The 13,923-nt window shown below is 43.6% G+C and overlaps 1 protein-coding gene across 3 annotated transcripts in view; it reads right to left on the bottom strand.

Moving 5' to 3' along the window:
- Positions 1 to 597: 597 nt before the first annotated feature.
- PBX3 (PBX homeobox 3) overlaps positions 598 to 13,923 on the bottom strand; it is a 217,795-nt gene continuing 204,469 nt past the window's right edge. The window contains exons 6-9 of one of the 3 annotated variants that reach the window (XM_047699986.1): positions 7,157 to 7,322; positions 5,793 to 5,905; positions 4,930 to 5,019; positions 598 to 2,147 (exon numbers count right to left, since the gene is read on the bottom strand). In XM_047699986.1, the coding sequence (XP_047555942.1) occupies positions 2,055 to 2,147; positions 4,930 to 5,019; positions 5,793 to 5,905; positions 7,157 to 7,322 (462 nt within the window). In that variant the 3' untranslated portion in view covers positions 598 to 2,054. Of the gene's footprint in view, positions 2,148 to 4,929; positions 5,020 to 5,792; positions 5,906 to 6,658; positions 6,831 to 7,156; positions 7,323 to 13,923 lie in introns of those variants that run through there. The other 2 variants (XM_047699987.1, XR_007122271.1) reach the window with 2 other exon arrangements.

Here is a 13,923-nt window from a genome sequence, read left to right as displayed (position 1 = left end):
GTCTTTCTTGTTGGCCTAACATTTTATCAGTCTAGAATTTTAAAGGGAATACTTAGAGAGGGTGTGAAGCTTTGGGGTTTTTTTCCGTAGCTATCTGAGGCTCACTCTTTTCGGAGGAACTCTTGCTTGTTCTTAACTGGTATCTCACGGAAGCTCTGAAATGAGGTTGACGAGACTAGTTATTGTTTTAATAAATGACAGAAAAGGTCTTTTCCATCAAACAAGTGCCAGGGGCATCATCAGGTCAGGAGAATGTGAGCTCCTGGGGCAGAGACACCTGGGTTCAAAGCATGGCCCCTTGTTGTCCCAACTACGTGACTTTGCGGCATTCGCTTAACTTTTATGAGCTTTACTTTCCTAATCTCTGCCAGGGGGACGAATAGCTTCCTTGTGGCATTCTTAGAACACAGGGATCAGGGGAGGACATGCCACAGCGGTCCAGGAGCCAGTCAGGAGCGCGCCCAGAGAGAGCCGTTGGTCGGTAAGGGCTCGTCCTCCAGTCCCTGCTTCCCCGTCATTTCCAAGTCCCTCTGTGACCGGGACAGCTGGACACGCCTCGGCCCGCTCCCGTGGCGGTGGAGTTAAGACACTGCAACATTTAATCATGAAAGCAAAAAGTTTATTCATGTTTGAAACTACATAGAGCTACCACGAGGAAGACTTTTTCAATCCAGGGTGTAATCCAGTTAGAAAGGAACACGAAACATTTTTAATACATTAGAATCACCGCCACAAATTATTTTCATGACTCAATCAGTTTCAGAATCGCATACAATACAAAAAGAGAGGAAGGAGAGGGGGCCCCAGCGCGCAGGGTAAAGTGTACAGTACCGAATACTGGACTCTGAATGCATCACGATCGGCGCCGCTTTTTTTTCTTTTTTTCTTTTTTGCATGGATTAGTAACAAGATGAAGGACATTCAAAATGCTTTCTCAGTATTTACAACAGTTCTACTGATCCCGTGTTCATTGAAGACCCAATGTTTCCACTCTCGGTTTTTTAAAGGTTGCAAATGCAACCCTGATTTTTTTTTTCTTTTAAAAGATTACAATGTACAATTACATTTTATGAAGGGAAACAAAGAGTTAATTACAAGATGCAAAAAGGTAAGAAAGAGACGAACTACAGCGTGAGTATTGTTCAGAGGTAGTAAGTGAGCACTCTAAGCTACAGAACATGTTGAAATTCTATTGGTTTGTATGAGTTCGCATGAGGTAATCAAGCTGTGTTTTGATTGGTGAGATGTATAAATACTCTTTTGCTACACTATATACAACACTCCAGAGAGCAGGGCCCCTGCCGATGCCCAGAGGACGGAGCAAACCTTGACAAGCCCGTGCAGCACCCAGCGCACACCGTACAACCCCAGACAGGTCTCGTGTTCACCTCTATCAGCAGCAAGCGTCTTCATCCCCCAGAACAATCTGGATCCATAATTTAATTACCGAGCAGACTCTGGGCACTGGTGCTTCCAGAGAGAGAAAAGATGCTACCAGTCTCTGATCTAATTATAACATAAGAGATCGAAACACAAACGTGACCAGGAAGATTCTTAAACAAACCATCGTTAACAGAGATAGCCAAACAGCTCCTTTATTCTAACCCCATTAGCGATATGAAAGAAAGACAATCAAAGTCTGCGATGGAAATATGCGAGAAAGTCAATTTAGGTGAGGTGAATCTTTGCATCTGCTTTAACGATTGAGGTTTAGCATATATTGTACTTTTTACCCTTAAGGCCAAGTAATTGGCAACTGTGAGACCATTAATGTAAAATATCGATAATAAATTATGATAAAATAGCTACAGGACTGTCAACAATGTTAAATCTTGGCCTAATTGGATAAAGTGCTTTTTTAACATTGTGTGTTTTTAAGTATAAATACAAATGATTATGATTCCTTAAAAAACTGATTTACCAAGTTCTCTAATAAGACAAGGTTTTACAGTAAAGCTGTAGACGGTGGGCTACAAAAACGCTTTCCTTTTCCTCCTATTGCTCTGAACGCACTTATCGAGGCATGTCAGCTCAGGGAGAAGTGTTGCCAGAAGTTAGTTAGAGGTATCCGAGTGCACGCTTCCCGGGCCTTCTGTAGGGGAAGTCACAGAAGATGGAGTTGTTGCGTCCTGCCAGCCTCCATTAGCCTGAAAGGAGAAACGCAGTTCAACGGGTGCACGTCTCCAGATTAATTCTCCTCCCCAATTTCAAATACCCAGATGACAACGTGAGAGCAAAGCTACATTAGCAAAATGTATTTTCTAAACCCACTTTGGCAGGAGTTTGAAGCATGTGTTAAAGTGGGATTAAATGCATGTAAAACAAATCCATCCCACCAAGTAAAGTCTTGGCAATAACTCAGCTCGCTGAAGGAGGGCCTCGGTGAGCCTCAAGCTGGCGTGCGGCTTGGCCTTTGATTGGCTGTAAAAAATAAAGTGACTCGGAGAGAAATCTTTTCGAAAGGGAGCAGTGGAGAAGCTCGATGCAGTGCCTCCGCCAGACCTTGGGCTCCACGAAGTATAAACTTCAGCCCGGCTTAATCCTCGTTTCCGAAGAGAAGAGGTTGCCCCCCTCCCCTTTCCACGCACGCCTGACAGCCAGCTACTGTAACCCTTGGAAAATGAAGGCCAGAATTTCCCTCCAAATAGCATCTTCCGGAATGAAAATGCATGAACTGCGCAGGGGCCCACTATTCAAATCTGTATTCCAATTATCTCTAACTGGAGCGCCTCTCCGGGAGGTTGCTACGGCTGCTCACGTGCCGCCGGCCCTTCCTGCCTCGGACCTGCGTGGCGGTAACGGTGCTCAGAAGCAAATTCGCCTTCTGTCTCGGCCCATAGAGGCAATTGCTGAAATCAATGTCTGATCAGATTTCTGCTGTGGCAGACAGCTTGTCGCTACATATTTTTATGTCAGTCAAGAAGAGGGAGGTGCTGGGCTCGTGAGTTGGGGAACACTGAGTGGAAGTGACGGGGCGGGCCTTTCTGGAGAGAAGAAGGCGAGGGGGAGCGGGCTGCCACCAGTGCCTGCGGCTCAGACCCGCCTCCCGCGGTGCTGTCCCCAGACCCGGACCTCCCACGCCAGTGCTGGGGTGGGTCACGAGCCCCCCCCTGCCTCTTTCCTCTTTTGCCTCCGTCTGCGACTTCTCCCGTGAGTCCACCCAAAAAGGCTTCTTTGAGGCCTGTGCCACTGGGCCCCGAGAGAACTCCACCCGGGGTCCCCGCCCAGCCTGGGACCGGCTTCTAGGTGAGCCTTGTGCTCGGTGGGCCCGTCCCTTTCTCCCAGGGTCACTGTTCTTGGAGAGTGCCCTGTCTTCTGATCGCACCCTGCTGCACGGAAGGCACCTTTCCCGCCTCCAGGACCAAGAGAAAGGGAGGGGAGGGGGTAAGCAACGAGGCAGAAAAGAGCAGAACCAAAGGGAAAAGGATTTCCCGGGTTGGAGGCCTATCAGATTCCGGCCAGGAAAAAGGTAACGCCAAGGCGATGCATTTCCAAAGCCTCGGTTGTGCAGGCTGGACAGTGACACGCGCATGTGTGTTGGTGGGACTCTAAGCCATCCTCTTCTCTAAACGGTAAGCTGTTTTTGCCCCTCAGGTATGAAAATCTACTTAGAAAAAGAAAAACTCTTACACAGATACAAGTCTAAAGATATTCCATCTGAAGTAAACATCATTCCTCTTTTATCCAAATTTATAAACAACAAATGTACAATATTTTTACCCAGCGTGGCAGCTGGAGGAGAGGTTGTCAGCAAGCATTCTTTTTTTCAAAATAAATTAATCCTTCCTCTGGTGGTTTGAGATTATGCAGTGTATTATACAACAGCGCCTTATCAAGCCTCATCAGTGAAGATGGAATTCATGTCTCTAAAATGCTGCAGGCAATCACAGTTTCATATTTTATCATGTTGATAAGGATATCGCACATTCTCTGAAGCATTTCAAAACACTTAAATGAAAAAGGAGAAATGCAACTAAAAGGCTTTTTATATGGTTTGTTGTGGGTTATTATGAGTTATTTATAAACCCAAAAAGAAAGATTTGACATTTCAAATGTAAAAGATTTGAGTATTTAATGGTCCTTTCTTCCCTTTACAATTGAGCATCCTCAATCACTTTTTCAATCATTAATATTTACTCTCACAGCAAGCGAAGGCCCTAAAAAGGGAGAATTTTGTCCACTTTCCTCCTGACTCTACCACCATGCTTTGAGCAGTTCGTTTCCTCCCAAAGTCTGGAATCCCAGGTTCTGTCCGCTCCTGCCCTCCCCAGCTCCAGCCTGATGCCCAACCATCACCTCCCTACCCCAGCTCCCTTTCCACACCTGTGCATTCTGCCATTTTCCATCCATGTCGGTATAGGGTAAAAGTAAAGTTTTGGTTAATTGGTTACACAAGATAAAATGATTTCCTCCATAAATTTAAAAAAAAAAAAAAGAGGCAACTAAAAGTGCCACTAAAAGTGCCGAACATGTTTTCTATCCCACATCGACAATGCACCCAGCTTGCTCTTAAGAACAGAATTTTTTGTTTAGCTTGGTCTGGGGCCCTTCAAGTCTGTCCCCTTCATGTGGGCTTTGTGTGGGAATGTTTCCTGCTGCTTGATTTGAAGATAAATGACCTGCTTTCCACCATCTCCCTGGAACACAGCACAGCCAGTAGGAGATGGCATCTTAACAGGCTGACGTGTGAGTTCTCTACTGATGACAGAATGCCTGCCGCCACTTGGGGCATTTGTGAGGACTTCTAAGGGCATCTGGGTAACATTAAGTGTTTGCGTTCATAAAACGAAGGTACAGCCACAATGCTGCCTTCCCCACCTGCGAACAAGATGAGAAGCCAAGTCAAATGGCCATTCATTTATTTATTAGTCACTGTTTACCTGATGTTGCTCCTACAGCTCTTCAAATCTGGTTCCCCAGGGTACTCACATTTAAATTATGTGGACTGTACAGTGAATTTCCTCCAAGACCATCACTGTAGCCTCCCGTCTGATTGATAACATGACGGAGGGTATCCACCTAGAAGTGAGACGAAACAAAATTCATCATCCCAAATCTATTAAAACATCATCATTTACAAAAGGAAACAATTTGAATTATGTGTGCCATGAGGGTTTAGCATCTTCAATGAAAGACAAATTTATCAATCAAATGTGACTGGCAGAATTTCAGCAATTCTTTGCATATTTAAACTCACACATCTTTGTTTTTCATGGCAGCCCAACAATAACACCTTCGTGGCAATGCAAACTTTCCATCTACATCTTCAGCAAAATGTGCGTGGCTATGGGTGCAAACTACTTATAAATATGTATACTGGATCTCTCTCTCTCTCTCACATACACGCATGCGCACCCAAACACACACACACAAGTAGTTGCTCTTGATTAAGAGGATGAGAAAATATACTTTAAGAACTCAAGGGCTTTTTTAATTCTGACTTTAAAAATTTCAGAAATGAAAGAGTGATATATTTTTAAACCACACATACGCTGGCACACACAATTTGTTGTTGTTGCTGTTGTTACAAAAGTAAGATGCACCCAACCCTCTCCATGAGCTCAAGCCAGAGCCGAATGCATTCACAAAGTTTATCAGGTTTGAATCATCAAAAGTCACTGTTCACCTGACTTCTCGTTAAATTAAATGGTGGGGCAGATGGGTCCCATTTGGAAGCACCCAGCACAGGTTCTGCATGGATGTGCAGACCACTTCCACGGGGGTAAGAGTATGGAGTTTTGAGCCCAAACCCTACCCTGCCAGAAAGGCCCCAGTTGGGGCATTTCTCCTACCTGTGATTGCACATTGGCTCCGACTTGGGACCCTTGGTAAGAATCCCCATTCAGACTCTGCATGTTCATGAACATGTCCCCAGAATTTGGGAGGTTAAAAGAACCAGAAGAACCTGGAAAGGAAAGAGTTAAGTAGCTGAATAACAGAGAGCTACACACATAATCCTCAAAGACCTAGAGGCAGGGAGAGGAGAAAAGGTGCAGAAGGGAAAGGTTGTGTACAACATAAAGCATTTCCGGATCTAAGAAGATGGAGGGTAACTCCAAAGAGGTAGGTCCTGCGGTTCATTTTGCAGCTAGGAAAGTCCTACCAATGGGGAAGCCCAAATAAGAAACAAAGAGGAGATGGAAGCAAACAGAAAAACACCCAGCAGCCGGCCCCAGGCCGCCCCCTTGTTTGCATTTCTCTCTAGGATTTGGTCATTAAGTGAGTTCTTCACCGTCATTAACTGTCATGGTGGACAGTCATGTGGAGAAGAAACACTTTTCTGAAGCTCTTTCTTAGCCATACACCTTCTACCTAAATTTCATCTGTTCATGTTTCATTAAAAAGAACAGGGGGTGAGGGAGGGATGGGGGAGAGGGTGGGAGAAAGAAAACAAAACAAGGAAATAATAACCCTTCGCTTTCTGAACTTTTAAAGATATATTTAAAAGATCTCCTTAGAAAAGTGCCTTGAATTGCTCCCCAAGTCCATCTGCCTGGACTGGCTGCACACCGTTCACGGTTACCCAAGTTCCCTGTCATGTATAGATGTTTCTAACCCCATCACGGACGTCACATAAAATGTGGCCCAAATGTACCACGATATTGTGGACACTGCATCCGTGTATGAGGCACTGCACCCCTCATGGCTCATCACCTACCAAGTCAGCACAGATGCTAAAGAAATGCCAAGAAGGGCCACAGGCTGGAGTCTGCAGCTGTGTTAGGTAGGAAGCACATCTGTACCCCAACATTTTAGCTTCATTACGCACAGCACCAGGTCACCTTCCCACTTCTGCTATCTCCTTCATTCTTTGACAAACCACTATGGACCTTAAAATGATACATGGAAGAATATAGTTAAAATATTTATTAGTGCTAGCACTCCGCATAACTGCTGAATTAAAAACCACCATGAGGTGTAAATAAAGGTTCCAGAATCTACCAGTAGCGAGTAGCACTCGTTATGAACAGTGGGTTTATGGACTCTGGCCATCCACTTATTCGCCCGGCCCTAGAATAAGCCCTCGTTTTAATAGAAATCTTCCTTTATAACTCCACTGGGTCCTCAGTAGGGCTGCTGTGTCCTGGCTTGTGGGACCGGGTTTTGTGGCACAAGGCTGCCTGAGCCAAGGAGGGAGCGAGTGGCCAGTACGCACCAGAATTTGGCGTGGTCGGCGAATTGGTCTGGTTGTTCTGAACGGCGGCGGCGACTGCGTGTGCGGCCGTCACGGCAGTCTTTGCGGCATAGAGGTTGGCTTCTTCCTGAAACTTGCCGATATTCTTCTTGTACCTGATTCGTTTGTTGCCAAACCAGTTGGATACCTACAAATCGCAGGGACATGAGTGAAGGGGAAGAGAGGTCAACCTTCCAGCAATACCCATTGGACACCAAGAGGATACCTTGGGAAACACTCCGTTCTTAACTTACACCCTGGTTTTCGAGGTTCGCTTTTGCTTTCTGCAAACCTCGACACTCAGAGTAACACCACTTCTTGGAGTTAGCCACAGTCACATTAAAAAGGACAGGAGCACTGTTCATAAAAAGTATTCAGTTGGTATATACCGATCGGTATTTAATTGTTCAGTCCCCCTAAAAAGGAGCTGAAAAAACTAAAGGGAACATTTGTTAAGTTAGGTAAATAACAAATTTTTGTGAAGGAATGACTTCTTGCTTTTGGGTCTGGAATGATTTTGGCAGTTGGACAGTAGAATCGTGTTTGGTCTGCTGAAAAAAGTAACATCAATTAATAATGGATGAACGACCCCTTTGTCTCCTGTCTTAGAAGGTTCTGTGTGTCTGCCAAGATGGCTGCTCAAGCTCGGCCAGTTACCACATGAGAAGGTCACAACTTGAAATTCAAGTAATTCCAATAAGGTCAAATGCAAATACTGGGGAGCAGCTCTGATTTCATCAGGTGGAATATACTTGTGTCTTTTACACACTACTTATGATGTCAGCCCATGCAAGTGGAAGAGCTTTCTAAAGAGGAACTTGGCGACAGGAAGATTTCATCACATTTCACTGACAGCAAAACTTCAGCCAAAGACTCATTGCTCATAGTTACGTAACGTGTTCAGGCACCTATAGCTGAGCTAGATAAAGAAACAAAACCCACACAGCAGGTTATAAAAAGGTACCTACCTGCTATATAAAAGGCTCTGAGCTCCCTTTTGCTAAAGTAACAGTTTAAAAATACTCTTTAATAATTTCTTAATAATCTGCCAGAGGGGCATACTGCTGTGGTATCAGGCTGGGTGGGTCACTGTTTTATTCTGAACAGCTATGCACAGGCCCTGAGGAAAAATAAGGAGTCGTATGAGCCCTCCAACCCAACTTACACCAGTGGGCATGCTTATTGACCTTCTCTGCCAAGAGTTTAATTGCCTTGGAAATAGAACTCTCATTCTTCAACCTATGGCACTCATCCTTCCAGAAGGAGCCAGAGAACCCTGGCAAGGAAGCCACGTGAGGAAGACAATGTTGGCCTTGCCGCTGCTCACATGCTGTCTCATACTGGGGAACGCACACATACACAGGCAGGCACACTTGCTAGGATTCCTGTGACAACCATGAGCATAGGTTCGTCAGACAGAAATGAGCCAAACGCATCAGGAAGTAAATATGCTGGAGATCAGGACTTCCTAGCTGCTTCTGTTCCACTATTATTTCCCCCCCCACACACCCTTTACGGACTGTATATGTCACATCCTGCCTTTGTATCAAATAGTAGTGGTTATAATAACTATCATTCGATGACTACCTCCTCTGCGCCAAGCATTACGCAGAGCCCTCTGCATCCCTGGGCTGGGTGGCTGACGGAGGTGGTTATACAGCATAACACCTATCCCAAATCCAATGGCCTTTTCTCTCTCCTCCTTTGATCTTTCAGCAGTGTCTGATATGCTGTGTGTGTGTGTGTGTGTGTGTGTGTTCTCCACAACTCAGCTCTTGGCCAAAACTCAACTCTTTTCTCTTCTCCTTGAGCAATCTTATCCATATTAATGATTTCAATCATTGTCACTGTGTGGCTGGCTCCCAGATTTCCATCTCTAGGCCTAACTTGTATGAAGAATTTCAATTCTTGATTGTAAAGATGTTAACATATAAATGTTTTGTGACAATCTCCAACTCAAGAGGTCTAAAATGGAATCCATGTGTCCTCTAAACCTGCACCTCCTTCTGTGTTCTCTTGTGTTTACAGCATCTCAACCTCTAGAGACAGGGTACTTTCTATCTTACAAAGTCCCTGATTCCACCGTTGGATGATTCTAAAGGATATTCAGTTCTCTATTAGGAACTAAGATCTCGTTCACTCTCATTTCTCATCATCATCCTTAGTTCCAACACCTCGATGGTGATAATATCAGGTTTTCAAACAGCCCCGGGAGACTGAACCCCACTAGGCCATTGGCCTTCTTTGCCCTCCCTTCTTTGAGCTCCATATGCTTGGGGCAGGAGCATATGAGCATCAAATAGGATGTGGCAGTGGGAGGAAAAGCCAGGAGAGTATACAGGTGAGGAGGCAATGAGGACCGGAACCAGGCAGAGCAATAGTTATGGAGAGGGCAGCTATCATGGGGGAGGCATTGGCAGAATTTGCCAAGGACCAGCTGAAGAGGTCAAGTGAGAAGGAGAAGCCAGAGATGCTGCTGCTGTGGAGCCCAGGCCTCCAAGAACGCGGAGACAGATGCTCTGGAAGGGATTTCTGCACCAGAAGTTAGCCTCAGTGACTCTTAGGATCCAGTCCCATACCAGAATTCTAGGACTCTAAAAACAAAAGTTTTGACTCAAAATTGAAAAAGGACCATAAAGGTATCCGTTCTGATTATGCTCATTAAAGCAAGTTCCCTCAGACTCTACCTCATGTTTCACAAGCACATTCTCAGCTCAGGAGACAGAACGAGAGAGCCCGTTCTCAAAAAGCTCCTTCAACATACATCCCTCTAGTTTGTCTGAAAAAGACCAGCAGGCCTTTGAAAGAGTTAAATATTGAATATATCTACAGTGCAAAGGGAGATATTCCTGGTTGAGAGGGAATATGGCATTTCTTAAGTATAATTAATGAAAATTCCCCAACTCTGAATTTAGCAACAAAGGCCCATCTTAGAATTCTCCTCTTCTAAACAATTCTCTGTTGGATTCTGTACTTTGTAGTTAATATTACCTTGACAATCAGAGAAGCTATAATACATTAATGAAACCTAGCCTGGAAAATCAGATTACAGCTTTATTAACAGTTTCATAATTGAGGAATCTCTGTACCACTGAAGGGTCTCATCTCTAGATACGCAAGAATCCCGTGTTTATGCATACCCCTGGACCAATCAAACAACAGTCATCACTAATAAAGGTTTATTTAATTCTCACAGTAAAATTTTAATATCACCAGCAGCCTGGGGAAGCTTTAGCAAGTGGATTTGCTTGACATCAGATCGTTTCTATTCTGCTAGTCCCAATACTTCTTAATCTTTAATATCAAGGCAATTAAAATTAATGGCCACTCATCCAAAGCTACTGTGGGCAGTGTTTCCTTGACACCAATTGTTTGATGGGATTACCTAGAGGTTAAACTAACAAGCAAGGTTTAATTGGAAGCAATGAGAGAAGCCGTGATCATACGTTATGTTTAACCTGCATAACCACATCTAAATGAATATCTAAAAATGTTAAACTATTTCTCAAATTAAAATATGCACGTCCCATTCTGAGATCACAGATTGGGTGCTGCAGCCATCAGCCGTTAAGAACAGGCTGCCGCAACTAAGATCAGTGTAATTAATGCACGAATCGACACCTAAGTTCAGGAATGTCTGTCACCTTTTAAAAACAGATGGGTACAATTAGTTGCAAATGAAATCGCCACCCTCACCCTGTAGGAAGCACCAAAAGCCACGGATCACATGCGTCCCTCCTACACGATTCTCACCGTGGAACCAGGCCGTACACATGGGACAGTGAGCAGAGCAGAGCCTGCGCCGTCTCGGAGCTGGAATGGTCTGTATGTTGGTCCCAGAACAGAAACGCAGGCAGGAAATTGGTGGAGAGAAAGGGAATATGCTGTCCCGTGCTTCTCTTTTGAGCCATGTATCAAGGATTCATGACTCTGGACTGTGCAGAAGGCAAGGGGCCAGGCAAGATTTTAAGACCAATTAAAAATGACCAAAAAAAAGAGAGAGAGAATAAAAATGCAAGTACACACCTCCTTCTATTCATGGTCACAGCTCCTAGACTGTGAGCCTTTGGCAATTGGGGAAATGAGTAGGGAACATTCTGCAGGTTGCTGATTTTCCGGGGCCCCTCTACAAGGCCAAGAAGTGGCCAGAAACACTTGGGGTCTCACTGTTTACTAGAGCCATGCGTTTCCCTAACTCAACCTGGCAGCAGACTGCCAACCCCTTTTAAAAGGCCAAATATTTTTATATGTGGAATCTAAAAAAAGACAAACTCATAGAATTTTGGGTATGTTAATGACTTGGCCCATGGCAGTGATCTGATGACTATTTCCTGTTGCTATCTCCCATGCTATACCAACCAAGGAACAAGAGACCCAGACTACACAGGTCGCCCAAAATCAGACAGCAAAGTGTCACAGTTCCAGGTTTCAACACCAGGACTCCCCACCTGTTTTTTCCTTTTTAATATCAGTTGGGATGTTTACTGAGTATCTATTATGGTCAATATTGTACTTTGTGGCATGAGGAGATAAAAGAACAAATAAACATGTACCTCTACCTGCCTAGAATTTGCAATCTGATGATATAACAATGCAAGATGCTCAAAACAATCCATAAAAATTGCAGGATGGTGGTGATCACACACTCAGCTGTCTCTGAAAGAAGGGACTTTGGAGGGGAGGACTAACAAGAGAGGGCCATTCCCACCGGGCAGAATGAGGCACAGCAAGGGGCACTTAGGCACAGGTACCAAGGGGTGGGCGGGCGTAACGGCAGGAGCAGCAGGCTCTGGGTTCTGGCTATGGTCCAGGACAAGGGAGAGTGTTGTTGCCAGGGGAAAGCCTAAAGAGGCGTCCTGCAAGCCATCTCACAGCTCCTTTCTGCAGGGCCTCAGTAGGTGGAAAAGTAGTGGAGGGAAGACAAAGGATGAGTCTGAGATTTCTAGGAAGTCCAGTGGGGAATGGGTTCAGGTGAGGACACCTAAGGCCGGGCGAGGCAGCCTTCCCAGCAAGGTACCTGTCCTGTGTCAGTGGGTGGCACACTTTTTGCTGGAATATTCCCTAAAGAAATTTTGAATAATCAGGTACCCGCTTACACATATTTTGTCCTTTGCACATTTCTAAAGTTGATATCTACAATTTTTCATTATAAGTTTATACAGTTATAAACAGTGTTATTTCGGTTTGTCATAAATGTTGACATTTTAAAATAAAACTGTAACACTATTCTTTAAAATGTATCCAACCAAATTTAAATAGCAAAGCAATTTGATACCCACAATCCATTTCAAAAAATACATAAACTTGCTTTTCTTTAACAGTCAGAAATTTTGCATTCTCTTTTGTTCTTAGAAGTGTATTTCCATTACATTTCCCTTCTGTAGTCTCCTAATACAAAATACTTTTATGCTGTACAAAAAAATGGAAATTGAAAATTATTTTATTTCCTATATTATAAGGATCTACATGTTTAATACATCTTTCTGGATTAGGCTATCATTACAATTAGTCTAAAACTGATCAAAGCAATACAAAGACTTATTCCAATAAATAAAAGTACTTGTTTTAACCATCAAAAGTAGAGTAGTTTTTTTTTTTTTATATCACACATATATTTCTTAATGAGAGGGGTACAGGGTTATAAAGCACTGACTGAAGGTGGTTCAGTTATCACCAGTATTTTATACAATACCTTAGTGGGGACCAGAGAGGGTCTCATCCTTTGGGGCAATGGGCCATCATATAAGATGGGAGATTTCCTTTCATCAAAGTGGAAAAATGGCAAGTGATAAAGTGGAAGAGGGGAAAAACCCACACAATGCTTCCACCACAGCCGCCTTCTGAGGCTCATGGATTTTCAGAAAGAGTTTCTACATGTAGAAGGAAAGCTGGTCACCAGGCCCTAACACCTTCCGGCACTTTGCAGACCATGTATATAACCAAGTTCAAGACTGCTGTCTTCAGTGAACAGGCTACCTCTGGCTTCACTTCCACTTTTTTGCATGAGTACAGTGCAAAAACCCTGACAGGGTGTGCTTATTAAAGACCTCTGGCTATAAAAGTGGGTTCATTCAGGCAACCACTTCCAGGCGTCACCATGACCTTTTGGAGCTAGACCAAGAACGAATTTGTCAGCTTCAGGAAATCAAAACCAGTCTGATTAAAGAAGGACACCTAAGGAGATAGACATAGTTTACTTAATATTTAGCTTAATCTTTCTGGAGAGTAAGCCAACCCTTTGAATAGGGTTGCACAGACCCTTTGAATCAGCATTCCTAAGACATTACCTTGAGGAAATATTTAGAGGTATATGTGTAAAGGGATTCACTACAGTCCTATTGACACTAGGAAAAAAAAGTAGATTTATAGCACACCTGTATAATGGGATATGATCATTGATTAAAAATCATGTTGAGGAAGAATATTTATTGACATGGGGAAATATTCACAATATATTATAAAGAGAAACAAAGGGCATTTTTTTTCTTTCATATGACATGAGATTTGGGGGGTAAAAATACTCACATATGCGCAAATGCACACACATACACACACGCACATGTACAGGAAAAAAGTATTAGGACCCACACACCACTCAGAATGTGATTATCTTTTAGAGTGGATTTATAAGTCATTTCTATGTGTTTTTCTGTGTGTTTTCAAATATTACCCAAATTGATTTCAGATAAGCGGGTATTTTTTTTTTTAAATTAGAGAAATGTACTTTACAATGAAAAAAGGAACCAATC

The sequence above is a fragment of the Lutra lutra genome, chromosome 13 (assembly GCF_902655055.1).
Source record: "Lutra lutra chromosome 13, mLutLut1.2, whole genome shotgun sequence".
In the NCBI taxonomy this organism is placed as follows: Eukaryota; Metazoa; Chordata; class Mammalia; order Carnivora; family Mustelidae; genus Lutra; species Lutra lutra.
This window is presented reverse-complemented; position numbering and strand designations above follow the sequence as displayed.